This window comes from Mustela nivalis (genome assembly GCF_964662115.1).
Source record: "Mustela nivalis genome assembly, chromosome: 18".
Taxonomy (NCBI): Eukaryota; Metazoa; Chordata; class Mammalia; order Carnivora; family Mustelidae; genus Mustela; species Mustela nivalis.
The window spans coordinates 44,150,271-44,176,078 of NC_139037.1; the positions used below are offsets into that span (position 1 = coordinate 44,150,271).

General features: G+C 52.8%; 2 protein-coding genes across 2 annotated transcripts; both read left to right on the forward strand.

Moving 5' to 3' along the window:
* Window positions 1-805: 805 nt before the first annotated feature.
* On the forward strand, window positions 806-25,776 carry CATSPERG (cation channel sperm associated auxiliary subunit gamma). Its single transcript, XM_082709075.1, has 29 exons — window positions 806-1,038; window positions 2,213-2,496; window positions 2,584-2,637; window positions 6,803-6,947; window positions 7,275-7,404; window positions 7,585-7,657; window positions 8,536-8,691; window positions 11,852-12,023; window positions 13,151-13,288; window positions 14,282-14,341; window positions 14,538-14,657; window positions 15,211-15,261; window positions 15,367-15,496; window positions 16,209-16,320; window positions 17,288-17,446; window positions 17,531-17,643; window positions 18,479-18,692; window positions 19,029-19,091; window positions 19,189-19,387; window positions 19,515-19,636; window positions 19,762-19,842; window positions 19,934-19,990; window positions 22,858-23,014; window positions 23,215-23,278; window positions 23,401-23,496; window positions 23,772-23,861; window positions 24,883-24,975; window positions 25,065-25,164; window positions 25,249-25,776. Exons 1-29 carry the CDS (start codon window positions 849-851, stop codon window positions 25,489-25,491), a joined length of 3,666 nt encoding a protein of 1,221 aa, XP_082565201.1. The 5' UTR covers window positions 806-848; the 3' UTR covers window positions 25,492-25,776.
* LOC309852447 (uncharacterized protein) lies at window positions 1,032-2,237 on the forward strand. The gene is made up of 2 exons (XM_082709099.1): window positions 1,032-1,992; window positions 2,047-2,237. Exons 1-2 carry the CDS (start codon window positions 1,067-1,069, stop codon window positions 2,198-2,200), a joined length of 1,080 nt encoding a protein of 359 aa, XP_082565225.1. The 5' UTR covers window positions 1,032-1,066; the 3' UTR covers window positions 2,201-2,237.
* Window positions 25,777-25,808: the final 32 nt, after the last annotated feature.

Below are 25,808 nucleotides of genomic sequence, written 5' to 3' on the forward strand. Positions count from 1 at the left end.
AAAGGCAGACGCTTAACCCACTGAGTCAACCAAGTGCCCCACTAAGATTTTATTTATTTATCAGAGAGAGAGAGGGAGAGAGAACGAGCACAGGCAGACAGAATGGCAGGCAGAGGCAGAGGGAGACGCAGTCTCCCTGCCGAGCAAGGAGCGGATGTGTGACTCGATCCTAGGACGCTGGGATCATGACCTGAGCCGAAGGCAGCTGTTAACCAACTGAGCCACCCAGGAGTCCCAAGATTTTTTTTTTTTAATATAAAAGCCTGATGGGGGGATGCCTGAGTGGCTCAGTCGGTTAAGCAACTGCCTCTGGCTCAGGTCATGATCCCTGGGTCCTAGGATCGAGTCCCGCATCGGCCTCCCTGCTCAAGTGAGGGCCTGCTTCTCCCTCCGCCTCTACTGCTCCTCCTGCTCCTGCTCGCACACACTCTCTCTCAAATAAATCTTTAATTAATTAATTAAAAGCTTGAAGGGGGGCAGAGGACGAGTGAGGGCTGCCAGAACAATCGGTAGAAACTCCCTGAAGACCTTCCCATCACAAACTCTCATCCCCGGCGCCCTTAGCCCTCCAGGTCCGTGGCGCCAGGGTGTTGATGTCGCTTTCGCCGCGCTGCCAAGTCACAGGCGCTGCTAAGTCACTGGCGCTGCTTGGGAAGCGCGTTACGGTGGAGACAGGAGCACGAGGCGGGAAGGTCCCGGCAAAGGCGGAAATCGATTGCAGAAGCTTGGGCGGCCATTTTGAAACCGGGCAGGAGGGGCGGGCCGCGACGGTTGACCCGTTTCAACTAAGCGACTGGTACCGCGGGCGGGGGAGAAGAGGGAGGTGCCTGGGTCCACCCCAGGAAGGGATGCGGGGGGAGGGGGGCGGAGAGAAGGGGAGGGAGGAGGGGGAGGCGAGAAGGGGAGAGGCAAGAGAAGGGGAGGAGAGTGGAAAGACCGAGCAAAGGAGGGAAGGGGAGGTGAAAGAGCGGGGCAACGGGCAGGGAGAGGCTAGGAGAAGAAGCGAGGAGATGAGTAGGGGCGGGGCTACAGGAGGCGGTACGTGGAGCCGGTAGGGGCCCGGGGTATGGACAAGGGTCGTGAAAGGGGAGAGTGGGGCCAAAAGGTGTCGCGGTCCGGGGGAAAGGTGAGGATCGAGAAGGCGCTTACCGACAAGATAGCGCCCGCGTGGAACGAGAAAAAGGTGCAGGGCGAGGAGAAGGCGCGGGGCGAGGGGAAAGCCAGTGGCGAGGAGAGATCCCGAGGCAAAGTGAGGTTATCTAAGGAGAATGGGCGTGGTTCTACGAGGGGGCGAGGTGAGGGGCAGGCTCGAGAAGAACAGCTCTCCAAAGACCCGGGGAATAGGCGGATGGACAAGGGGCGGGTCGAAGAACAGGGACGGAGCCCGGAACGGGGGCGGGGCAAGGAAGGGAAACCGACCGAGGAGCTTAATCCAGGCGAGAAACAGGGGCGGGGACAGGGAAAGGGGCGGGGTGTGGAGAAAGTCTGGGCTTCGGAACCCGAGAAGGGGGAGGCTAGATACAGGACCCGGTACCAGGGCAGGGCCCGGGCCAGAAGAAAGGGGAGATGCGAAGAGAATTGGGGGGACGGGACAAGAAGTGGGGGCGGAGCCAGGTGCAGGTGCAAGTGCAAGTGCAAGTGCACGATCAGAGAGAATAGCAGGTCTGGGGAAAATAGGTGGGGCACAGTCACAGCCGGAAACAGAACCGGAGACCCTGTGAAGAGTAGGGGCGGGATGCAGAGTAGAGGCGGAGCAAAGAACAAGTATGGGGCAAGGTTAAGGTGTGAGGCGAGGAGGAGGGGCGAAACTAGGAGCAGGGGCGTGTCCAAAAGCAACAGTAGAGGAGGGACCTGGAGTAAAACTAGAGGCGGGATTCAGAAGAGGAGCAGGTGCAGCGTCTGGGTCAAGGGCGAAATCTGGAGCAGAAGCGGAACCAGGAGCAAGAGCAGGGCGGGGGCCAGAAGCAAGAGCGGGGGCGGGGCCAGGAGCAAGTGCAGGGGCGGGGCCAGGAGCAAGAGCGGGGGCGGGGCCAGGAGCAAGTGCAGGGGCGGGGCCAGGAGCAAGAGCAAGAGCAAGAGCAAGGGTGGGGCCAGAAGTCTGAGTAGAGTTGGGGCGAGGAGCAGGGGTTGGGCGACGCGCCGAAACTTGGTAGGCTGTCTGAAGGTGGCTCCCGGGCGCAGTCTGGCTGGCAGGTGTTGACCCCCTCTTCAGGTTCGAGTCACGTTGCACGCTGCCCCGCGATGTATCCTGCTGGCCCTGCGTGGCCGAGACTCCGAATTCTGCGGGCGCTGTGGGCACTACAGGCGGTACTATTTGCATCGTGGAGGCTGTGGGCGTTCCAGGATATCCAGGAGTGCACCTGGCAGGTTGTCCTGAACAAGTTCGAGACGGTAGGCAAGAGTGGCGTGAGCGACCGTTTCTTCCATCAACAGCCCGTGGCGACACTGGACAGTGTGTTTAGCCCGCTGGTGGATGCACCCACCGACCAGGGCGAGGTGAGGGAACCGGGGTCAGGTGAACGGGAGAGGTCATAGATCTGCACCCCACTGGGCTCTGGACATTTGCCCAACCTTTTCTTGCAGAAATACCTGAGCTTCCCATACTACCTGAAGATCAACTACTCCTGCAATGGAGAGGTGAGTGAGTGCAGCAGGAGTGAGCTCATTTTGTGTGGCCCTCAGTTTCCCCAGTTGCTCACATTTTAATAGCGGTGACATCACCAGATCTTGGGGACCCTAAGCATATGAGAAGATTCCTAGTATCTCACCAGTCACATAGTAGGTGCTCAAGCAAGCTTTTTTCTTTCCTTCTTTTTTTTTTTTTGCCATTAAAAATTGAGATGGGGTGCCTGGGTGGTGCAGTGGGTTGATCATCAGACTCTTGGTTTTGGCTTGGAACATGAGCCCTACTTCTGCTCCACTCTCAGGGCGGAGTCGGCTTGGGGCTCTCTCTCCCTCTCCCTCTATCCTTCCCCTCTCCTGCCTCTGTCTCACTCTCTTTCTCTCTAAAATAAATAGATAAATCTTTTAAAAAGATTGAGATGTGGGGGCGCCTGGGTGGCTCAGTGGGTTAAAGCCTCTGCCTTCAGCTCAGGTCATGATCCCAGGGTTCTGGGATTAAGCCCCTCATCGGGCTCTCTGCTCAGCAGGGAGCCTGCTTCCTCCTCTCTCTCTGCCTCTCTGCCTACTTGTGATCTCTGTCTGTCAAATAAATAAATAAAATCTTTAAAAAAAATTTAAAAAAAGATTGAGATGTAACTCACATATCATAAAATTCACCATTTAAAGTATACAGTTTGATACTTTTTAGTATAAAAACAAAGTTGTGTACTCATTACCGCTAATCACAGACCACATTCATCACCCTAAAAAGAAACCCAGTACCCCATACTTCAGCCTCTGGAGACCACTGATCTACTTTCTGTTTCTATGAATTTACTTATTCTGGACATTTCATTATAAATGGAGTTCGTTGTCCAATAGGCAGCCTTTTGTGCCTGCTTTCTTTTGCTTGGCACATTTTCAAGGCTCGCCTATGTCATAGCGTGTATCAGTGTTTCCCTTTTACTGGCTGATTAATATTTAATTGTAAGGATGTGCTACATTTTGTTTAGCCATGCACCAATTGATGGACATTTGGGTCATTGCCACTTTGTTGGCTATTATGAACAATGTTGTTGTAAATGTGCGTACAGGTTTTCCTGTGGACACATGTTTTCAGTTTTCTTAGGGAAATGCCTACAAATGGAATTGCTGGGTCTAACGTTAACTCTGTCGCACTTCTGAGGAACTGCCTGATTGCTCTCCAGAGCAGTTGCACCATTTCCCATGCCCATCAGCCATGTCTGAGTGAGGGTCCCCTTTCTCTGTATCTTCATCAACGATTGTTCATCTCCTGATAATGGCCGAAAGATGTGGGTGCGAGGTGATATCTATCTCATTGTGGTTTTGAGTTACTTTTCCCTCAAGACTCCTGATGCTGACCATGTGCTCACAGGTAACTTATCTATTTTCTTTGGAGAGATATCTACTCAACTCCTTTGCCAAACTGGGTTGTCTCTTTATTGTTGCCCTGTAAGCTTTCCTTATAGCAGATGGATGATTTGTAAATATTTCATCACATTCTGTGGGTTCTTTTTTAAAAGATTTTATTTATTTATTTATTTGACAGACAGAGATCACAAGTAGGCAGAGAGGCAGGCAGGGCGGGGTGTGGAATCACAGAGCAGAGAGCCTGATGCAGGGATCGATCCCAGGACCCTGGGATCATGACCTGAGCTGAAGGCAGAGGCTTAACCCACTGAGCCACCCAGGTGCCCGTCTGAGTATAATTGTCTTCCATTGCTCTATATGTCTGCCTATATGACAGTATCACATAATCTTGATTCCTATGGGTTTGCAGTAAGTTTTCAAATCAGGAAGTTTGAGTTCTCCAACTTTGTTTTTCTTTTCCAATATTGCTTTGGCTCAGGTGAGCTTTTGGATGACAGTAGAGTATTGAGGTCTAGAACTGAAGATCTGGAGGCAGCCAACCTGGGTTTGAATCTGCCATTGACTGACATTTACATGGAGGAAGTTGGCATGATAATTGATACTTTGGGCTCTGAAGCTAGGCTGCCTGGGTTTAAATCCCAGCTATGCTACATAGTAGCTGTGTGCTCTCTGGAAAATTTCTTAAGGCTTCTCTATCAAAGTTTCTCATCCTTAACAAGGATTCAGTAGTAATCATACCCACTTCCCAAAAAGATTAAATATGTGCAAAGCACTTAGCACAGTGTCTGGTCATAGAAAGAGCTCAGTGAATGGTAGCAAGAAGTTTACAGAGTGTGACCCCGGGCAGAGACTTTTCCCCATGAACCTTCTCTTCTTATCCATAAAAGTGTGATAATAATACCTTTATCTGGCCATTCAACACCTATAATGAGTCAGATACTTTTTTTTTTTTTTAAACACAACGTGGGTGATGTAATAATTAACAGCATGGCTGGGTTTTTCTTATGGATTCAGGCCATCAGGGATGCAATCAGCAAGTAAACACATAAAGTAATTTCTGAAGAGTAATCAGTGCAAAGAAGAAAATAAAATGTTATATGTTAGAAAAGAAGGTGTTATGGGATGGTTGGGGAAGGTCTCTGAAGAGGCTTGAGCAGAGACCTGAATGATGAAAAGGGACAATGGAGGAGACTGGGGGAAAACACCCCAGGCCAGGGGAGAGGCTAGCACGAGGAGCATGATGGTGCTGAGGTAGGACAGGGGGTGCTGTGTCCTAGGAGCCCTGAGGGAGGGCACAGTGGGAGGGGACAGGGCAGGGAGGTGACCCCAGGCAAAGTGAGGACACGGTCCCTGTTCTGTGTAAGATGGAGGCATGAGGAGGTTCTGAGCAAAGGGGTGCCTAATCTGACTCAGGTGTTCCCAAGCTCCCTCCTGCTGGGTGGGGGGCAGGGGGTGGGGGCAGGGTGGGGACAGGGAGACAGTGAGGAGGCTGGCCGATGCTCTAGGCAGGAGTTGAAGGTGGACAGGACCAGGGCCACTGTTGCTCCAGTGGGAGAGGCCCTGCTGCCCTGTGGTTGAAAAACCCTAGGGGCGCCTGGGTGGCTCTGTCGGTTAAGCATCTGACTCTTGGTCTCAGCTCAGGATTTGATCTCAGAGTTTTGAATTCAAGCCCCATGTTGGGCTCCATGCTGGGCATGGAGCCTACTTAAAAAAAAAAAAAAAAAAAGAAAAGAAAGAGAGAAAGACACAGAAGTAAGGCTGGGACAGATGCAGTTGGCTGAGCTGATGAAAGCCTGTCCAAAGGTGGTTGGACCCATTATTTTTTTTAAAGATTTTATTTATTTATTTGAGACATGCGTGCACATGCGCACACACACAGACACACACACACACAGACACACACACACTCACAGGTGAGTCAAAGGTGGGGAGAGAAAGAGGGAGAGGGAGACTCCCGCTGAGCAGGGAGCCTGATGTGGAGCTCTGTAGCAGGACCCTGACCCCAGGATCATGACCTGAGCTGAAGGCAGAGGCTCGACTGACTGAGTCACCCAGGCCCCGCTGTTGAACCCATTAAATCTCTCTCCCTGGTCCCACGGCTTATCCCGTACCCAGGAAGGCTACTTGAGTACAGCCTTCTCGTGGAGATGCCTCTAAGCCTTTGCTTATGCTGTTCCGTACCCCTGGTACACCCTTCTCCTTCCCTCCTTCTCCACTATAAGCCCGGCCTTCCTTTCTCCCCGCCAGCCAGGACCCTGGAATTTCTGGGAGGCTGTCCCTGGCTATCTCTTCCCATTCCTTCCCTGTTCCTTTCTGTGTAATTGTCCTATCCCACCGTCACCCACAGGCTCGGGCTCCAAAACCAGGCCATCCTCTGACAGGGTGGAGGTGGCAGACATTCAGATTTCTGCAGGGAGGGTAGAAGCTTCAAGAGTGGGACTGGGGATCCAGAAGTGAGGAACAGGCTACCAGCAGCTCTAGGTGCCAGGTTCATTCCCACCTGCCCGTGTTTGCTTTTCCCATAGCTGCCATTCCCTGTGCATTTCCTCTGTCCAAATTCTGTCTGAAGACAATGGCGCTGGCCTTACCGCCTCCTGGGACTCACTTCACGGCCCCTAGCCCTTCTGCCTGTCTCCTCGCCTGGCCTGTCCCCACCCCAGCCCCAAGCCTAGACCATGTTCTCTGACCTTCCTGTGGTGCAGTCTGTTTTCCCACCTAGTCTGAGAAGATAGGCTGCAAAGATGGGCTCAAGGCAGGGGTACCCAGAGCCTCTCTTAAGTAAACACCTGTGGGACCATCTTGCCTTCAGTCCTCCGAGGCCCAGGTCCGCAAGGGCCACCTGACGGGGCTGAAGCCCGTGGTGCTGGTGACCTTCCAGTCCCCAGTCAATTTCCATCACTGGAAGATAGAACAGCTGCAGATCCAGATGGAGGCAGCCCCCTTCCGCAGCGAAGGTGGGCCTGGGGGAGCACCTGGAGGGGCCACAGCCTGGCCAGGGTGTGGGGGGCTTGCTGGGGGCCTCCGTAGGGTCCATGACCTAGAGGGGGAGGCTGCCATCCTCAGAGGAGCCCGTGGCTTGGTGGGGTTGTGGGAGTTTGGGGGAGGCAGTGGGGCCTATGACCTGGAAGGGACTACAGGGAGGCCTCAGCAGGGTCCATGGCCTAGAGAGGGGTCCTAGAGGGAGGAGGTATGGGGAGGTGCAGGGAGATCCCCGTGGCCTGTGGCCTAGAGGGCGTCCTTGGGGGGCCTCAGCAGCCTCAGCGTCCACTGCCCCCCCGCAGAGCAGCAGTGCACCGCAGAGCAGGTGTGTGTCATGAGCTGGTACACGCCCATGCCCATCAAGAACGGCAGCGTGCTCATGCGCGTGGACGTCAGCAGCAACGGCCTGGGGCCTTTCATTCCCACAAAAAGGTGCCTTTTCCCAAGTCCGAGGCAGGGGGGCAGACTCTGGGAAGGACTTCCTAATCTCCAGATCCCCCAAGAAGCCAGGAGGAGAGAAAAGGAGGGACTGGGGTGGGGAGGTGATTGGGAGCTATGGCAGGAGCCCCGGAAACCGGAACCGTCGCTCTGCCCGTCCGCGCCTGCTGCCAGGTTCCAGGTGAACATCAATGGCTTCCTGCAGAGACAGCAAGACAACACCCTCCACTTCACTGTGGGAAATAAGGTGAGGCGCCCAGACAGCAGAGAAACATGGTAGAAAATGTGGGTAAAAACCAGAGGGCTGGGGCCCCAGTTACTTCCCAGACAAGTGGCAGACCCCATTCCTGGAGCACTCCCTTTGCGCCAGGCCCCAGGGTAAGCGCTGTACTAGGTGTGCAGCCACGTTCCGTCTTCACAGTGACCCTGTGTGGGAAGGTGCTCTCACAAACCCATTTTCAGGAGGAGAAAACAGAGGCCCCTAAGGGGCAGAGCCATTTGCCCCCAGTTTCTCAGCACTTACACAAAGTATGCCTGTGCACGGTGCATTTAGCAGGCACTTAACTGAGCACACAGTGTGGCACCATGGGAACACGCCAGGGAGCCCATGGACACAGAACCAACATTCTAGTGGCAGAGACAGATACCACACAATAAACATGAAATCAAGTAAATTCCAGAGTAGGTGAAGGGGGGTAAGAGCTCTGGAGAGATTTCAGGGTGAAGGGGCTTGGGTCCTGCCACAAGAAAGGAATGCATAGTTAATGGGGTGGTCAGGAAAGGCATAAGAAGGTGGACGTTTGAGTAAAGTCTGGGAGGAGGAGAGGGGGGAAGCACGTGGATACTAGAGGAAGAGCATTTCATACACAGGCAACAGCCAGGGCAAAGCCTCAGAGGTGAGAAGGTGTCCAGTGAGTCTGGGAAGCAGGGAGGAGGTCCACGTGGCTGGGAGAGGGTGAGCCAGGGGGAGAGCGATGGTGGGTGGCGTCAGAGAGGTGACAGAGACAAATCGAATGTGGCCTCGTGGGTCAGGTGAGGACTTTGGTTTTTTACCCCAAATGAGATGGTGCCATGGGAGGGGAGTATTGAGCAGCCCCCCTTCCGTCCCCACTTGCTCCCCGCCAGATCTTCAATCTCATACCCCGGTACTTCATGAATGTCCCGTCGAGGCCCCTGTGGTACACTGTGGACCAGGCACCAGTGCTCATCCTGGGGGGCATCCCTGAAGAGAAGTCTGTTCTGCTGACTGACACCAGCTTCAAGGACTCCTTTCTCGTGGAGGTGAGCGGGGCAGAGCCAGCGGTGGGCAACTTGGGGCTTCCTGGAGGGGGCTGCGCCTCAGCCTCTAAAATAAGGTGGTACCTGGGGCTGTGGAAAGACTCTCAATAAAGACACAGCAGCTCCCATGAGAGGCAGATAGCAGGAAGGGAAGACGTAACACCGCAGCCATACGCCATGGCTTCAGATCCGGGTTCAGCCACCACCTGGCCCTGTGACCCTGGACCAAGTCATTTCTCCTATCCGGGCCTCAGAGTCCCCATCTGTCCCATCAGGAAAATACAAATAATCTTTATATTCACCTCATAGAATCCTCGTGAGCTGGGTTTAAGTTAACATCAGTCAGGCACAGAATGAGCACTTTACGAAAACAACACCACAAGGCCATCATGATACCCAGCAAAATTAGATAGAACCCATTCATATCATCTAACATGGCCAGTGTCAGTTTTCCCCAATTATCTAAAAAAGTCTTAAATATTTTCTGCGGGGGAGCACCTGGGTGGCTCAGTTTTTAAGCCTCTGCCTTCGGCTCCAGTCATGATCCCAGGATCCTGGGATCTAGCCCCGCATCCTGCTCCTTGCTTGGCGGGGAGCCTGCTTCGCCCTCTTCCCTGCTTGTTATCTCTCTTTCTCTCTTTCAAAGACATAAATGAAATCTTATAAAATTTGTAAAAAATTAAAAGAAAATTTTTTATTGGAATGTAGTTGACCATGATGTGACATTGGTATCAGAGGTACAATATAGTGACTCGGCAAGCTTGTATGTTGTGCTGAGCTTGCCACAAGGCTTCTGTCTGCCCCATACGACACTGTTGCAGTATCACGGGCTGTGTTCCCTGAGCTGTACCTTTCATTCCCTCAGCTCATTCATTCCCTAACTGGAGGCCTGGATCTCCCACTCCCTTTCGCCCATTTTGCCCGTCCTCCAGCCGCTCACCTCTGACAACCATCCGTTCATTCTCTGTATTTATGAGTCTGATTCTGCTTTTTGTTTGTTCGTTTGTTTATTCACTTTTTTTTGTTTGTTTTGTTTTGTTTTAGATTCCACATATAAGTGAAATCATATGGTATTTGTCTTTTTCTAACTTATTTCACTGAGCATAACACCCTCTAGGTCCGTCCATGTTGTTCCAAATGCCAAGATCTCATTTTTGTGGCTCAGTAAAATTCCATTGTGTGTGTAAACCACATCTTCCTTATCCATTCATCATTGGATACTTGGGTTGCTTCCATATCTTGGCTATTGTGAATAATGCTACAGTAAACATAGGGGTGCGTATATCTTTTCAAATTAGTGTTTTCATATTCTTTGGGGAAATACCAGGTAGTGAAATGACTGGATTATATGGTAATTCTACTTTTAATTTTTTATGTATTTTTAAAATTTATTTTATATTTGACAGGCAGAGATCACAAGTAGGCAGAGAGGCAGGCAGAGAGAGAGGAAGGGAAGCAGGCTCCCTGCTGAGCAGGGACCTGAGACCATGACCTCAGCTGAAGGCAGAAGCTTAACCCACTGAGCCACCCAGGTGCCCCTAATTTTTTTAATAGAGATTTTATTTATTTATTTCACAGAGATCACAAGTAGGCAGAGAGACAGGTGGGGGTTGCAGGGGGGAGCAGGTTTCTTGCTGAGCAGAGAGCCCAATGCGGGGCTCGACCCCAGGACCCTAAGATCATGACCTGAGCCGAAGGCAGAGGCTTAATTAACCCACTGAGCCACCCAGGCGCCCCTCTACTTTTAATTTGTGGAGGAACCTCCATACTGTTTTCCACACTGGCTGCACCGGTGTGTATTCCCACTATGAGTGCACAAGGGTTCCTTTTCATTTTTTTAATTTTTAAGTAATCTCTACACCCAATATGGGGCTCGAACTCACAACCCCAAGGTCAAGAGTTGCATGCTCTACTGACTGAGCCAGCCAGGTGCCCCAGAGCGTTCTTTTTCCTCCACATCCTCCCCAACACTTGTTGGTTCCTGTGTTACTGACATTAGGATTCTGATGGGTGTAAGGTGGTATCTCCTTGTGGTTTTGATTTGCATTTTCCTGATGAAGAGTGATGTGGAGCCTCTGTTCATGGGTCTGTGGGCCACTGTGCGTCTTCTAAAAAATGTCTTTTAAAGTTGGTTTGAATCAGGATCGACATGTTGCGTTTGGTTAAGTCTCTTCATACTCTTCTCACCTGTAAGTCTGCCCCCCCATGCCACGTCCTTTGCCTCATCTACCGCCTTTTCTCAGGCACGCGGGGAAACCAGGCCTTTTGTCCTATAGAGCTGAGCCACTTGCTTCTTCATGGAACCGCTTAACTTGTTCCTCAGACCCTACGTGGTAGTCAGCTCGGGCTGCTGTAACCAAATACCACAGGCTGTGTGTCTGAAACGAAAATGTATAGTCTCACAGTTCTGGACAAGTCCAAGATCAAGGTGTCAGGAGGGTCGGTTCATGGGGAGCCTCTCCTCAGCTTGCAAGCACCTTCTCACCATGTGCTCACCGGAGGGGAGACGGAGATCGCTTGGGTCTCTTTCTCCTCTCATAAGGACACCAGTCCCATGGGATTGGTGTCCTTTATGACCTCAGTGGACCTTAATTATCTCCTTAATGGCAGGGTTAGGGATTCAACATATAAATTGAGGTGGGGGACATAGTTCCAGGGATAACACCCCATAGAGTTATTGCCTATAAACTGGTACTGAGCTCTAGAAGCTTGGTTCCATCTAGATTCTTTTAGTCAAGAGTCCTCCATTGATGGTGCTTTCCTGTGGTTAGTCTGTGATATCGCCCGTGTTAGCAATTGGTCCGTGGGTTCACATAGTAGCAGCCTGACAGCTAGTTGTGTCCCAGGTAATATAGGGTGGCTGGGCCAAGCACGAGATCTTTGGGATCTGACTGTGGTCTGGGGGAACCGAGATTGCTATGCACCGTTGAGTATGTTACACACTGCCAAACTCAAGGGAGCATGCCTAGTTGCCTCTGGCTTGGGTCACCTGCATCCTGGGCCCATGCTGGGGAAGTGTGGCCACAAGGTCCTACTTCACGGTGCATGGGGAGGGTGCCCTGTGGGTGCCTGTGTCCATCCTGAGCAGGTGCCTCCCTGCTAGGCTGGACGTGGGGGCTAAAACCGGGTGAAGCCGCACCTCACTGACTCTGCTCCTCTGCAGTTGAACATTGACAGTTGCTGGGTAGGCTCCTTCTACTGCCCTCAGGCAATTTTTACGGCTACCATCTATGACGCCATTGCCACCGAAAGCACTCTCTTCATCCGGCAGAACCAGCTGGTCTACTATTTTACAGGCACTTACCTCACCCTCCATGAAAGCAACCACGGCAGTGGTGAGGGGCCCTGGCATCTCGGGGAAGGGGTCCTGTCTGGAGGAGCCCTAGGGAGGGCATCCCAGTGAACCCACCCACTGGCTTTTCCATGGGTGGGTGGGGGGGTTGGAGGGACTTTCCGAGGTCCTTGATCATCACTACCTACCCTGCATGGCCTTCCCCTATCCTCTGTATGTGGGGGGAAGACTTTCCTCTGGACCTATGAACCAGCAGACAGGAGAGGGAGGCGTGAGAGGGAATGGAGGGAGCACAGAGAGAGAGAGAGAAACAGAAAGGCATGTGTGCATGCACACACACACACACACACACACACACGCTCACACAGTATCAGAAGATAGAGGAAGACATGCATAGCAAAGGTGAAGTTTGGAGGGTGGGACAGAGGCATGGAGAGTCAGAGAGAAAGGCAGACAGAAAGGGGTGAGCAGTTGGAGACGAAAAGCCATGAAGGAGACTGATCTTGGAGGAAAAAGAAAATTTTGATTCAAGCTCACCTTTTAAATGATACCCAAACCCTCCTGGTCCTCAGCTTCCCACCCCCTCCGCTATATAAATGAGAGATGTCATTTTATAGGGTCCCAGAAACTTGTATTATAACCTACATTTCATTAGGGCTTATTCCCAACAGCTTCATTTTTGTCCATTTCTTACTTAGGGCATTTGCCAGTTAGAGGAACCAAATAAAAATAGACTTAAATCAAAGAAAGGGGTGGTTATGGGCTTAGATAGATGAAAAACCTAGGAGCATTTGGTTTCAGGTACGATTGGATCTAGGAGCTCATTGGAGCTTAGACCGGCCCCTCCCGGCTTTTATCCTTTCGAGGGCCCAGGGAAGAGCATGTATTCTTTAGCAGCTGTAAGCTTGGGACTGTCTCTGATTGGTCCAGCTTGGTCACATGCCTAGTTGAACCCGCTGCTCTGGCCAGGGGAATACAAGGTGGGGTTAGCCCAATCTCTAGCTCATGGACAGAATATGAGCAAGGGAGATTTTCCCAAAGGCAGCTGGGCCCTATGCCAGGGCCCTTCAGACCCCACACTGAATAGCCATCAAGGCCATGGAAATGTGGATGGGGGTCAGGTCCCAGGTCTATAGACCCAGGTCTGAGGTTCTACGCTGGCCCCCACAGGGAGCTGGGTTCGTGTCCTGGCCAACGAGTGCATCAAGAGCCTGTGCCCCGTGCATTTCCATAGCAATGGCTCAGAGTACGTCATGGCCCTCACCTCTGGCAAGCGGGAAGGTTATGTCCACTTTGGGACCATCACAGGTAAGGACAGGGGCCTCTGGCAGTCCAAGAGACCCCTCCATATCTGTGTGCCTCTGAGAATTTCAACTGCTGGCTCTCATGCCTCACCAGGTGCCTTCAGGAGGGGCCCCAGGCTGGAGGTTGTCTCTGTGAGCGGGGATGGGTTTATGCATTTTATAGGAGTGGGACTCCAGTGTGTTTTATATCTTTCATGATTTGCTTGGTTTCAAAGGGAAAAAGCCTAATTCAAAGTCATTTAGGCATATTTATGGATTTGATAAATGAGAAGACTGGAGTCCTACTTCAGGCATGGCTGGATCCAGGGGCCCACAGGGTAGATCATTAGGACTCTGTATCTCTTGGCAAGGTAGTGTAGTATAGTGATTATAGCAGAGAGAGATTGCTTGAACACACCCAACCCAGGTCGCCTGTGGCTTTGGACAGGTGACTTAACCTCTCTTGTTGGTCTCATTTTCCTCATTTGCAAAATGGGGTTAATGATAATACTAGTAGCTGCCTCTTTGGCTTGATAGAAAGATTAAGTAAGTTGGGCTAGGTAAAGGTCTTAGGACAGTGCTAGGGACACATTGGATGCTCTAAAAAGGTTTATTATTATGAACCCTGAGGTTTGGCTTCATTTGCAGGTAGATACTCCTCTGGGAGTTAAAGATGGCCCAGGAAGTTGGGGGGCTCACATCTCCCACCAGTTCGAGTCACCCCAAAAGGATGAAAGCAGCTTCTCCCATTAATTCTAGCATGAACCCAGGGTACACTCTGATGAGCCCATTCTGGGTCAGTGCCCAGACCTGAGCAAATTACTGTGACCAGAGATGGGCCCATGATGGTAGGCCAGGTGTGAGTGACTATCAAGTCGGGGGTGAGACTTGCCCCCTGAAGTCAATGACTCAGGGGGCAGGAGGCACAGGCACCACACCTGGTTGATTGGAGACCTGGCTTGGTGGGATGCCAGATGGACTGGGAAGGGCCTGAGCATGGACCTGCTGTGCTCCGCAGATGGCCACGTGTCCTTCCAGGTGCTGCCCAAGCATCGGTCTGTGTGCGAAGGGATACAAGGTACCTAACTCCCGGAGGGGTCTTTGGTGGGTGGGATCAAGAGTGTGGGAGAGCAGGGAAGGTTGGGAGCAGTCATGGGAAGGAACAGTGGTGTCTTGGGAGGCGTGGAGAGTCACAGGGATAGGTGTGACAGTTACAAGAGACCATGGAGAGGGGCGGGTCCAGGGCTGCTCTGGACCTCACCCTTCCTGTCCAGTTTTCAACTGCTCCATAATCTGGGCCGTATTCATTGCTGGTGACTACATTCTCCTGATGCTGGTGGAGCTCCAAGACCCCCCCACCAGGAATTATTTCCAGGTGGTCAGCTACGACTTGGGTAATTGGGATGCTGGGGGGGCGGTTGCTGAGTGGGAAGAGGCAGGAGCCTAGATTATGAACTTTGTGCCTGTCTGGCGGGATCTGTACTAAGCAGACAGGGGGAGGGAAATATTGTTCACACCACTCCTGGGTAAGAGGTAGTGGTGGAGAATGGGCTTGGTGGGGTGGAGAAACAAGAAAAAATATGCCTGGAACAGAGAGGGAATGGGGAGGGAGGGAGATGGGAGAGGTGAGCAGAAGCCAAATCTGGAAGGGCCTTGTGGCTCACAATAAGGATATTGTATTTTATTTTATTTTACCTGAAGAGAATAGGGCTGCCCTGTATAGTTGTATAGGCTGTGGACTGTACTCCCCAGCCAAGAAGTCAGAGGAGGCAAATCTTGTGCCTTAACATATTCACATAAAGAAACCCTAAGGGCCAACAGGCCCAAATGAGAAGCCATTGGAGGGAAAGTTTTTTTGGAGGGCTTGGGAAGGTGGTGACTTGCCCAGTTTCAGATTCTGAAAGCTCAGAGCCTCAGAAGATTTTACTGTGTTCTCTCCGGCTATAGTCAGTGATAACCTGGTGATCCTCTACACCATCCCGGAATTCATCCCTGATGGTAGGAAGGGAAGACAGAGGGGGCCTCAGAGGTGGATGAGGGCCGGGAGGGGTCCAGAGGACCATTCCCTCACTGCTGTGTCCACTCTGCCTCTGTCCTGGCCAGCTCGAGGCCTGGAGTTTCTGATGATCCTAGGAACAGAGTCTTACACCAACTTCACGATGGTACCCAAGGGCATGTTCTACAACCCGTATAACAACCTGCTGTTCATCTGGGGCAACTTCCTCCTGCAGAGGTATGGTGCAGGGCCTATGCTACCTCTCCTGGGCCCATCAGGGTGGGGACCCTTTCTGAAGTCATCAGATTTGCAGAGCTTGCCCATTTCCAGAAGTTATGAGAATTTTGATGGGAAAACATGGGCCACGGTGATCAGGGGTGGGATGGGGAAGCTGAGATTTTAAAGCTCTGGGAGAACTTTTTTTTTTAAGTAATTTTTTTTTAGAGATACTTATTTATTTGACAGAGACACAGCGAGAGAAGGAACACAAGCAGGGGGAGTGGGAGAGGGAGAAGCAGGCTTCCTACTGAGCAGGGAGCCCGATTCGGGGCTCTATCCCAGGACCCTGGGATCATGACCCAAGCTTAAGGCAGACGCTTAACGACTGAGCCACCCAGGAGTCTCTGGGAGGCCTTTCTTAAATGAAGCCCAGTGTAAGGACCCAACCTATGCAAAGGGCATTGTCTGGGGAGAGGTCAGGACACTCTGCACCCCTCAGGAACTTAGGGGCCCCTGGGACTGCTTCGTGGACTGTTGGCAAAGTGCTGCATTGGCCACATGCTCCTGTCTGGAGGGGACTGGTCACCCAGGCTTCCTGGTATGTTCTTACCAGGCTAGCAGAGAGCTGAGTAAATGGGTCTTGGGTCCCGTTAGGCCCGGAGCTGGGGGAAGCAGATACCCTGCAGGATCCTCGCCTGGGTGTCCCTCGCTCCCATCTCTGCCCTTGCAGCTACAACAATGAAAACTTCATCTACCTGGCGGATTTCCCCAAGGATCAGTCCATTAAGTACCTGGTCAACTCGTTCCATGGAGAAACAGCTATTGTCACAGAGACGGAGGAGGTGGGCTGCCCTGCTCCTCTCCCTAAACCCCAGGGGTCTCCCCTTCTCCCCCTGTCAGGGTAAAGGGGTTCAGAGAAGGAAATGCCCTCAGGGATCCCAGAGAAGGGCAGCAGAGGCTCCATTTATAGCTGAGAACCCTACAACTCAAAGAGAAAGTCATTCCCCCCCGCCCAGTCTTTCACCAGAGTGAAAGACTCAGTCATGACCCGATTTCCAGAGCATGTGGTTCACTTCATAACACTGAGCACTTACTGTATACTTGACCCAGTGCTGGGGTTTCAGTGGTGACTGAGTCAGCCCTGGACCTTGTTCTCACAGGGTCCCAGTCCTAAAACAGTTCAGAGTAGCTGGGGCTGCAGGGAGGAAGACAGTACCTATGGAACTTCAGAAATGGGGTGCTGCTGAATTTCTAGTTCAGTATGTGTGTGTGTGTGTGTAAGTGTGGCGTCAGGGAGGGCATCATAGAGGAGGCCACATGGAGGAGGGGTTGCACGAAATCCTCCAGGCTGAGCCTCAGAAGGGGCTAAATTCTAGAGTCAAATGTGTGGTGGGGTGGGCATCATTGCAGAGATGGGAAACTGAGGCCAAGGGAAGGGTGAGAACCCCAGAGAGTGCAAAGAGTGAGAAGACAGGGCTCGCCCCTGGGAACCTGGAGGGGTGTACCTATTAGGGATGCTTTAGTTTCAAGTAATAATCACTCAAGCCAACTGGAACACGGAAAACATTTATCGTGGCGAGCTGGGGCTGGAAGTAGAGGTGGTCGGGCTCTGGGGAGGAGAAATGGCGTCATAGAGAGAAGGTGTGTGAGCTCACCTGGCACTGGTTGGGAGTGAGCTCTCCAGCCTCAACCTCACCTGAAGGAATGGGGCCATCACACTGGGTAAAGGGAGAGGTGGGTCAGAGGTCCCCATGGCCCTCACACACACACACACACACACACACACACATTTGGCTGTCGCACACCCAGATCTGGTACCTCCTGGAGGGCAGCTACCGGATGTACAGGCTATTCCCATCCAAAGCCTGGGAGGTGCATGTCAGCCTACAAGTGATGCAACAGTCCTCTTTCTACACCGACATTGAGACCATGGTCACCCTCTTCTACGAAGACCACCAACTGTACCAGGTGCCTGTGGGGGGCAGGGTAGGGTTGGGAGGGTCACAGGGAGGCTGCCTGAGTGCAGCTTACCTGCGCCTGCCTCCCCTGCAGCTGGTGTATCTCATGAATGATGGGCAAGGCCGGCTTGTCAAGAGGCTTGTGCCTGTGGAGCAGCTCCTGATGTACCAGCAGCCGGGCAGTCACTACCTCTTGGAGCAACGGGGGTGAGATCCCGGGCAGCAGTGGTAGTCAGGGGGCCTAGGTGCTGCCCACATGAACCACCTCTTCCTGGAGGGAGAGCGAGTCATCCCCAAGGACAACCTTAGGGTCTGGTGGGGCGGCTTAGGGCCCCTAGAAGCTCAGAGGAGGGGCCAGATGGAGACGGGAAGGTGGGTGCAATCAGGGAGAGCTTCAAAGAGGAAGAGGTGCAGGAGACTCTGTGGGCTGAAGGGGGAGGAGGGATTAGCCACATGAAAAGATGAGCGGTTCTGGCCAGGGGGAGCCACATGAGCAAAGGCCTTGAGAAGGAAAGGAGATTGGGTGTTCAAGACTGAGAGAAAGGTACAGTGCAGACAGAGTGCTGTGCTGGAGGCAGGGTGGACAAGGGGAGCCTGGTGATCGTAGGGAGGAACTTGGACTTCATCCTGAGGGTGCTGGGGAGCCACGATGGGACTAAGAGAAGGGATTCCATGGCCAGATGTTACCGCGTTCAATAATGATCCTTCTGGTCACCTGCGGCATCGCCTTGCGGAGGGGGGTGCAGCTGGGAGAGGGAGCATGGAGAAAGGGGAGGTGGGAGAAGGCGTAAGAAGTTGGTTTGGGAGGTGAGTGTCTTGGATGAGGTCCAGAACTCCGGTCTGAGGGACCCAGGGACGTTCAGGAGAAATTGTGCATGGGCACCAGGGGCTGAGGCTGAGGAGGAAGGTCAGGGCTGCACTAGATTTGGAGAGTCAGCAGCGCAGAGGTGGGAGGAAGACCTGGTGGGTGGGGGTAGGTCCGCGGTGCGCCTGGCGCGGAAGAGTCAGCCTCCGTGTCCCCCGCCCAACTTCGCCGGCCCAGGAACCACCTGACGCTGTCCTTCACCGACTTCTGCCCCTTCACCGTAATGCGCTTGCGCGACCTGCCCAACCCGCAGATCTATACTCGCCAGGAGCGCTACCGGGCACGCCCGCCCCGCGTGCTGGAGCCCTCGGGCTTCCACGACCAGAACTCGCTCGCCGTCTACCAGGGCCTCGTCTACTACCTGCTTTTTCTGCACTCCAAGTACCACAAGGTGGGAGCCTGGCGGGGGCCGGGTCTGATCTGGGACTGAGGAGGGCTAGAAAACAAGGCCCAAGTACCTCGAGAACCCCCGTAGAGGGTGGAACTGAGCGGAGCCGTCTGGGAGAGTGTGAAGCTAAAGAGGGGGACGGGGGAGCGGACGAGCAGGGCTTTGGAGAGATGGCTTTGGGAGGGTGGCTGTTGAGCTGGAAGTAGGGCTCGGGACGGGCCAGGGTCTGGTACCTTTGGCTTTGGGTCAGGAGCTGGGCACGCCACCTGCCTGGGGCCGCCTCTGCACCCCTCCCACCCCACCCCCGCCCCCAGCTCACGGTGCCGGCAATCCCCGCAGCCTTACGCGGACCCGGTGCACGACTCCACCTGGCGCTGGTGGAAGAACAAGAAAGTGGACCAGGTGCGTGGAGAGGGGTGGGGGCCGGGGGAGCGGCAGCGTCAGGACACTCCTCCCGTTCCCCGCTTCGGCTCTGACTGCCCCGCATCCCATCCGCCAGGATTACTATTTCTATCTGGCTAGCAACTTGCAGAGCGCGAGTAACGTGTACATTGACATGGCCAGCTACGAGAAGATCTACGACCTCAAGGCCGAGCACGAGCTGCCCGAGCGCATCTACCTGGACAAAGGCACCAGCTACCGCTTCTCCATCTTCGTGACCGTCCGCGGACACTCGTTAGAGTTCCAGCCGGAGCGCGGTCTGTGGGCGACGCTGGAGCGGAGTCCCCGGGGCGGGGCGGGGCGGGGGCTGCGGCCTGGGAATTGTCTGCGACGCTAGGGGGCGGGGTCTGGGGGCGCGGCCCTAACCCCTCCCTGTGCTTATAGTGCTCACCACCTTAGAGCTGCGCAGCAAAGTGGATCTGGGCGTGGTGCTGGCCGATGCGGACTGCATCGAGGTGGTGGTAACCCAAAAGGTCCTCATTAATCGCAACTCGGTGCTTTTCTGGGTGAGATAAAGCGGAGAGGGGGTGTCGAAGTGGGGGCGGAGCTCCCGGGGCAGGACACCGTTAGAACTGTCCCCCGGGTCCTCAGGCAGGTCTGTTGACGCCTTCATTTCTGCCTCCAACCCCAGGTTACGCTCCGTGATAAAAGGTCCTGCTTTGATCAGGGCCTTAGTGGACATCACCTCATGAAGACGTCCGTGTTGGTCAAGGTTCAGTCCAAGCCTGGAGGGGAGGGGATGCGGGAGGAGGGGAAAGATAGAACCTACGGGGCCCACCACCATCACCTGCTTCCACCCACAGGTGGTGGGCGCGGTCGGGCACTGCTTCCAGAACACACATCGGGGACTCCACATGCAAGTATTGGACCTCGGGGTATCGGGAACAGTGGTGGGAGGGAGGGGATTGGATTGAGCCTCATCGGAGCTGGTTCTAAGTGCTCCCCCTGGAAATCTCACTAGTGCCTTCCTAATTCCTTTTCGCTCATTCACCCACCGACCCACTCACTCACTCCTTTCATCCATTCATGTTTGCAGAAAGGGCTGCCTTTGTGGTTGCATACATTGCACTCAGGCTTGTATGTTCCTTCTAATATTTTTCTGCATGGGAGTAAAGCATCTGCGACACAGGCCTTTTTGTTCCCAGCCGCCCAAAGGAAGTCACGTGGGCCAGCTGGGCCCTTCTTTCACATGTTGCTCTTCATTTGCCCTCACAAGTGCTTTGTTCACTCCAGTGGGTCCTTCATTCTTTGCTTGCTTACCCATGCAATACCCCTTTTGCACAGAGGCAGACCCTGAAGCTCAGAGAGGTGCAGACATCTGCTCAGAGTAACCCAAGGAGCTAATAAGTGGTAAAGGAGGGACCTGACCGAGGTGCCTTGTTCTCACCCCCTTTCTTGGCCACCCATTTGCAGTGTCCTCCCTCCTGGCTTGGTATGACCCAGGACAGTAAAAGAAAAAAAAAAGGGGCGGGGGTTGTAATAGCCTCCAAAGCCTTGTGGGGAGGAGGAGAGGCGGAAGGAGTGTCTGACTCAGCATCCACTAAGTATTTCCTGCTGGCCTTGGTGATAGGCAGTATTTTCCTCTTTATGATAGCCCCAGAAGGTCAAAGTTAATATCCTTATTCTTGATCCAAAGAGTCTAATCTGCAACACTCTGTTACAGCAAAAGGTTGGGAACAACCTCAATCTGGGTAATAAGGGATTGGTTAAACACATTTCGGTCCACCCACGCAACGGAAGACTATGCAGTTATAAAAAAGGGGAAAAAAGATCTCCACATACAGATGTGGAATAGTCCCCAAAGTGTATTTTATTTTGTTTTTAAGATTTATTTATTTAAGAGAGAGAGCGAGCGAGCGCATGAGTAGGGGGCAGGGAGGCAGAGAGAGAAACTCAAGCAGACTCCACACTGAGTATGGAGCCTGATGCAGGACTTAATCCCATGCCCCCGAGATGAGATCTGAGCTGAAACCGAGAGTCAGGTGCTTAACTGAATGCACTGCTCAGACACCACCAAAGCATATTTTATTCTAAAGAGAAGAAAACTGGATACAGAAGAGTATGTATAGGGGCACCTGGTGGCTCAGTGGGTTAAAGCCTCTGCCTTCAGTTCAGGTCATGGTCCCAGGGTCCTGGGATGGAGCTCCGCATTGGGCTCTCTGCTCTGCAGGGAGCCTGTTTGCTCCCTGCTCTCTCTGTCAGCCTCTCGGTCTACTTGTGATCTCTTTGTAAATAAAAGAAGAAACTGGGAAAATAAGTAAGCAAGTCCTTATGGTAGATTGCTGCCCTGAGATGGAGGAAAGGCAGGACATTTGGGGAATGGGAATGGAAGGGAAACTTGTCATCGTGTGTGTCTGTGTGTGTGTGTGCGCCCACATGCACATGCCCAGAGGAAAGTGGAGAGAGATGAGATGAAGTAAGGGGGCAGATCACATGAAGCCTAGTGGGCCACGCTGCCCCTGAGGAGAGACTCAGGCTCTCCCAGGCTGCATGCAGGAGACAGACTGGGGGGAGGGGCGGGAACAGGGAGACCAGGGAGGACACAAGGTTAGGCAAGACAAGGGGCGGGGTGGGGGGGGCACAAAAAAGTTGAGGAGGTTAGGGAGAGAGTGGCTCTGTTTTGAAGTTGTTTTAGAGACAACAGGATGTCAAGATGGACTGGCTGTGGGCGAGAGAGAGAGAGAGAGAGAGGGAGGTTTCCAGGATGAGGCTTTTAGCCTGGACATGGAGGGATGAGGGTGCCATAAACCAAGATGAGTTGTGGATAGACAATCTGAGATGCCCTTTGGACCTCCCAGTGAGTGAGTGGCTGACAGGTGTCAGGCCTAGCACAGGGAGTGCTTAATCTATGACCACCAACGCCTGTCCACATTCACCATTGGCTGTGCCACAGTCTCTGGATGTCCGTGTCCCTTTGACAAATGAAACCTTTGGACCCTACCCCTGAAGTGGGCAAGAGGCTGGTCATTTTGAAGACCGTGTCATGGGAATTCCCTTACCTCTGACCCCCATCTCAGCTTCACTTCCCTTCTATAACCCAGGCTCCTCCCCAATCTATTATTTGAGAATTCAGGCCCAACCTGAGCCCTGTGCAGTCCGATACCAATAGGTGTTAGTGATGTTGTGTCTTTTCCCGGAGGCCAACCTCTCAGCTCCAATTCCAGCTCTATCCATTTCAGGTGTGGCTTTAGATAATTAACAGATGAGGCGGGTACCTGGGTGGCTCAGTGGGTTAAAGCCTCTGCTTTCAGCTCAGGTCATAATTCTGGGGTCCTGGGATGGAGCCCCGCATCCGGCTCTTTGCTCCCCTGGGAGCCTGCTTCCCCCTCTTTCTCTCTGCCTGCCTCTCTGCCCATTTGTGATCTCTGTCAAATAAATAAATAAAATCTTTAAAAAATAGATAATTAACAGATGGCTTGACCTTCCTGTGCTTTACTCTTGCCATCTGCCATGGAGATGTGAATAGTCTCTACCATACAAGGCCTGTTTTTTTTTTTTTTTTTTTTTTTGAGGGTTAAATTTGAGTTTGAAGCACTTAGAACATCACCCAGTGCCTTGCACGCAGTAAGAACGACATAAATATTTTGCAGTTTTAGAGTATTGTTTCAATGCTAATAATTATACAGCAGCTGGCCGGTGAGTCTGGCCGGAAGTGGTGGGGTGTGTGGGAGGAGGCGTGTCTGCCCCGCCCTGCCCCCCAGTGCAAGGCTTTTCTCCTCCCACTTAGGGCAACTTGATGATTCCATTGCTCATCGGCTGTCCCCCAGGCAAGCGCCTGGCCTTCGACATCACCTACACGGTGGAGTACAACCGTCTACAGAACAAACACTACTTTGACTGCGTGCATGTTGACCCTGAGATGCCCTGCTTCCTCTTCCGTGATAGTGCGTGTCCAGCCCCTCACCCCATTCGTTCGCGGTCCTCTGCCCCCACCACTGCCCCTGCCTTCCCTCACTGCCCACTTACTTCCTCACTTATCCTCTGCCCCTCCCCCTTAGTCTTCTCATCTCTCCTTCCTCTCCTCTCCACCCTCCACTTCTGGGGCCAAGCTTATTCTCCTCCTGGCCTCCCTTCAACCCCACAGCTTTCTACCCTTTCTTCTTGATCCAAGACTTGGTGACAGGAGAGTCGGGCAGTTTTCAGGGCAGGTAAAGACGGGGCCAAGCCACGGACCGATGGGAGTTGGCAGGGGAGGATGGGAGTGGGTGGTAGAGGTGATGCCGGACTCTGGACTCTGAAGCCAGTCCACATGCACCTCTGTACCTGGCAGCTACGTGTTCAAGGTGGTAGGCGGTGGGCCCACGATGGACACTCTCATTGAATACAGCGAGGAAGAGATTTACCGCTTCAACAGCCCCTTGGACAAGTAATGTTTGTGGGATCCCGCCCACATCTGCCCTCTTTCCTCCAAAGGTTTCTCTTGCTTCCCAGCCACAGCCCTCACCTTGGCTGCAGGCACCACTCACCTGGCATCTCAAGGCTCCTAGGAGGCCACAAATGCTTGCCCCGCCCTCCTAAGTCTCCTCCTGCCCCTTCCCTCCTCTGCTCATACTGCTGGCCTCTCTCTACACCTGCAGCAGTAGGACCACCACCCCCCTGCCCCTGTCCCGCACCCCACTGAGGTTACATGGTCCTGTACAGAACTAACAGCCTCATCTGGACCACCAAGAACACAACGACCACAAATGACTCGGCCTTCAACATCATGACCCACCAGAGTTTGGGCATCGAGTGAGTGCATGGCCTGATGGCTGGTCCCTTTATCCCCCACCTGTCCTCATGGTCTGTCTGAGCTTTTGTCCCTTCACTCTCTGGGAGACCTCTTGATTTTCAAGCCAGACTGACTGCCTTCGTGTCCTTCAAATGGGGTGACTCTTTGTCTGCAGGGCTGGTCCCTCTTCCTCTTTCTTCAGGCTTAGGTCCCTTCATCCAGGGAGACTTTTCTGCCATTCTAAATGGGACATTGGTTCCCATGTCCTCCTGTGCTTTGCCCCTTCTAACCCTCACCTCTCTGCTTGTACTTCCCCCATCCCAACCTGCCCCTCTGGGCTGTTCCTCTCTCTTGTGGGGTCTATCTCCCTTATAGGTCCAGGTCCTGATAGACTAAACATAGTATTTGTTGAATGAGAAAATGAAGGAATTCATTCATTCATGGTAGGCATTTATTGACATTTGAATGGAGGTCATGATGAATGAATAAAACAATGGAGGAACAAATTAAAATACAGAGGCTCATTAACTATTTTTGATTCAGTGAAAGTAAGAAAATGATACCATGAGCAAATGAAGGAAGTGAATGAATGAATGGAGCAACCAACTTGCACCAAGTCAGTAGTCAACCTAACTTACTGAATAAGTGAATAAAGGAAAGCATAAACGAATGGAGATATGACTTTGTGCCTAGCAGGTACTCAAGGTATATTTGTGGGATGAAGGAATGAAGGCAGCAAGGAAAAAATGATGAGTTGGGACATGATAGATACACACTCTGTAATCTAGAGGATTGCATTGTAATGGAGGAATTGGCAGATGGCGATGTTAAGGCAGGAGGTCATGAATGAGTGAACAGCCCATCACATGGTAGACATGGAGTCAGCCTTACTGGATGAATGAATGAAGGAGAGAATCAGGGGAAGGGGTAAGATTACATCTCGTTGGTGCTCACCTAGAGTTGGTGGGCTGGAAGGAGGGATCAGAGGTTGGCACGTGCTAGGCAGGATCTGTAGCATGTTGCCTGAACTTGCGTCCTCAGGTGGCTGTGTCTGGAGAACTCCCCCTGCCATGACACCATTCCCCACAGCATCTTTGCCCCCGAGTTCTTCTTTAAGGTGTTGGTGAGCAACAGGTGAGCCAAGCATGTGGCCAAGGTAGAGTTGGGGCTTCCTGTGGGGTGCCCAACCCCTCCCCCAATGCTGAAACCCATCCCCCCCCAAGAGGTGTGGACAAGAGCACATACTGTGACCACCAGCTCATCTTCCTGTTGCATATCCATGGCCTCCCACTCAGTGCCGAGCGGGCCCTCTTCATCCTCATGGTGAGTGGCTGCTCAGGAGCTGCGCTGTTAGGAGAATGGGGCTCAGGCTGCCCCCACCCCATGTCTGTCATGTGGTGTCTGCAGGTGTCATTCATTGTGTTTATTGGCCTGGTGAGCCTCTACATCATCTTTTGCCTCCTGCTGACCCCGATGGTCAAGGCCTGCAACATCCTCCGCTGGAAGATCAACAACATCATCACATCAGAGTCCTACTACACCTACAAGTCCTCTTCTAGAATCTTCAGCGGGACATCTGGGACCAAATCCAGGGCCAGCTCCAGCATCGGCTCCAGCGTCAGCTCCAAAGTGGTGGAGGGGAACCAGTAGATCCCTGAGGAACCCTCGGAGAAGCAGTCTATTACCTGAGCCCTTTGCCTGCCTCAACCCCGACCTGTGCACTCCCCTCACTTCCTGGGCCATCTTGGAAATCCAATTATCACCCATCCCAGGCTTTTTTGGTTTTGTTTTGCTTCGATTTTCACTTCTCCTTCAGACCTAAATCCTTGTATCAGAACCAGCTGTGGGCCCTTGTAAGGGCTCATGTTCAGTTAGTTTGTACCACACAGTCCTATAGGTCATTAAAATAAAAATTCTTCTGTGCCGTCTGGTAAATAGCATCTTCTCTGTGTGCCTGCCAACCCCAC

Bases quoted from the DNA above. Each gene is read 5' to 3' on its own strand.
- CATSPERG (XM_082709075.1), top strand. From the start codon at position 849: ATGCGGGGGGAGGGGGGCGGAGAGAAGGGGAGGGAGGAGGGGGAGGCG. The intron at 14,342-14,537 runs GTACCTAACTCC...CTTCCTGTCCAG, and splicing joins TGTGTGCGAAGGGATACAAG to TTTTCAACTGCTCCATAATC. The intron at 23,015-23,214 runs GTGCGTGTCCAG...TCAACCCCACAG, and splicing joins CTGCTTCCTCTTCCGTGATA to CTTTCTACCCTTTCTTCTTG.
- LOC309852447 (XM_082709099.1), top strand. From the start codon at position 1,067: ATGGACAAGGGTCGTGAAAGGGGAGAGTGGGGCCAAAAGGTGTCGCGG. The intron at 1,993-2,046 runs GTGCAGGGGCGG...GAGCAAGTGCAG, and splicing joins GGGGGCGGGGCCAGGAGCAA to GGGCGGGGCCAGGAGCAAGA.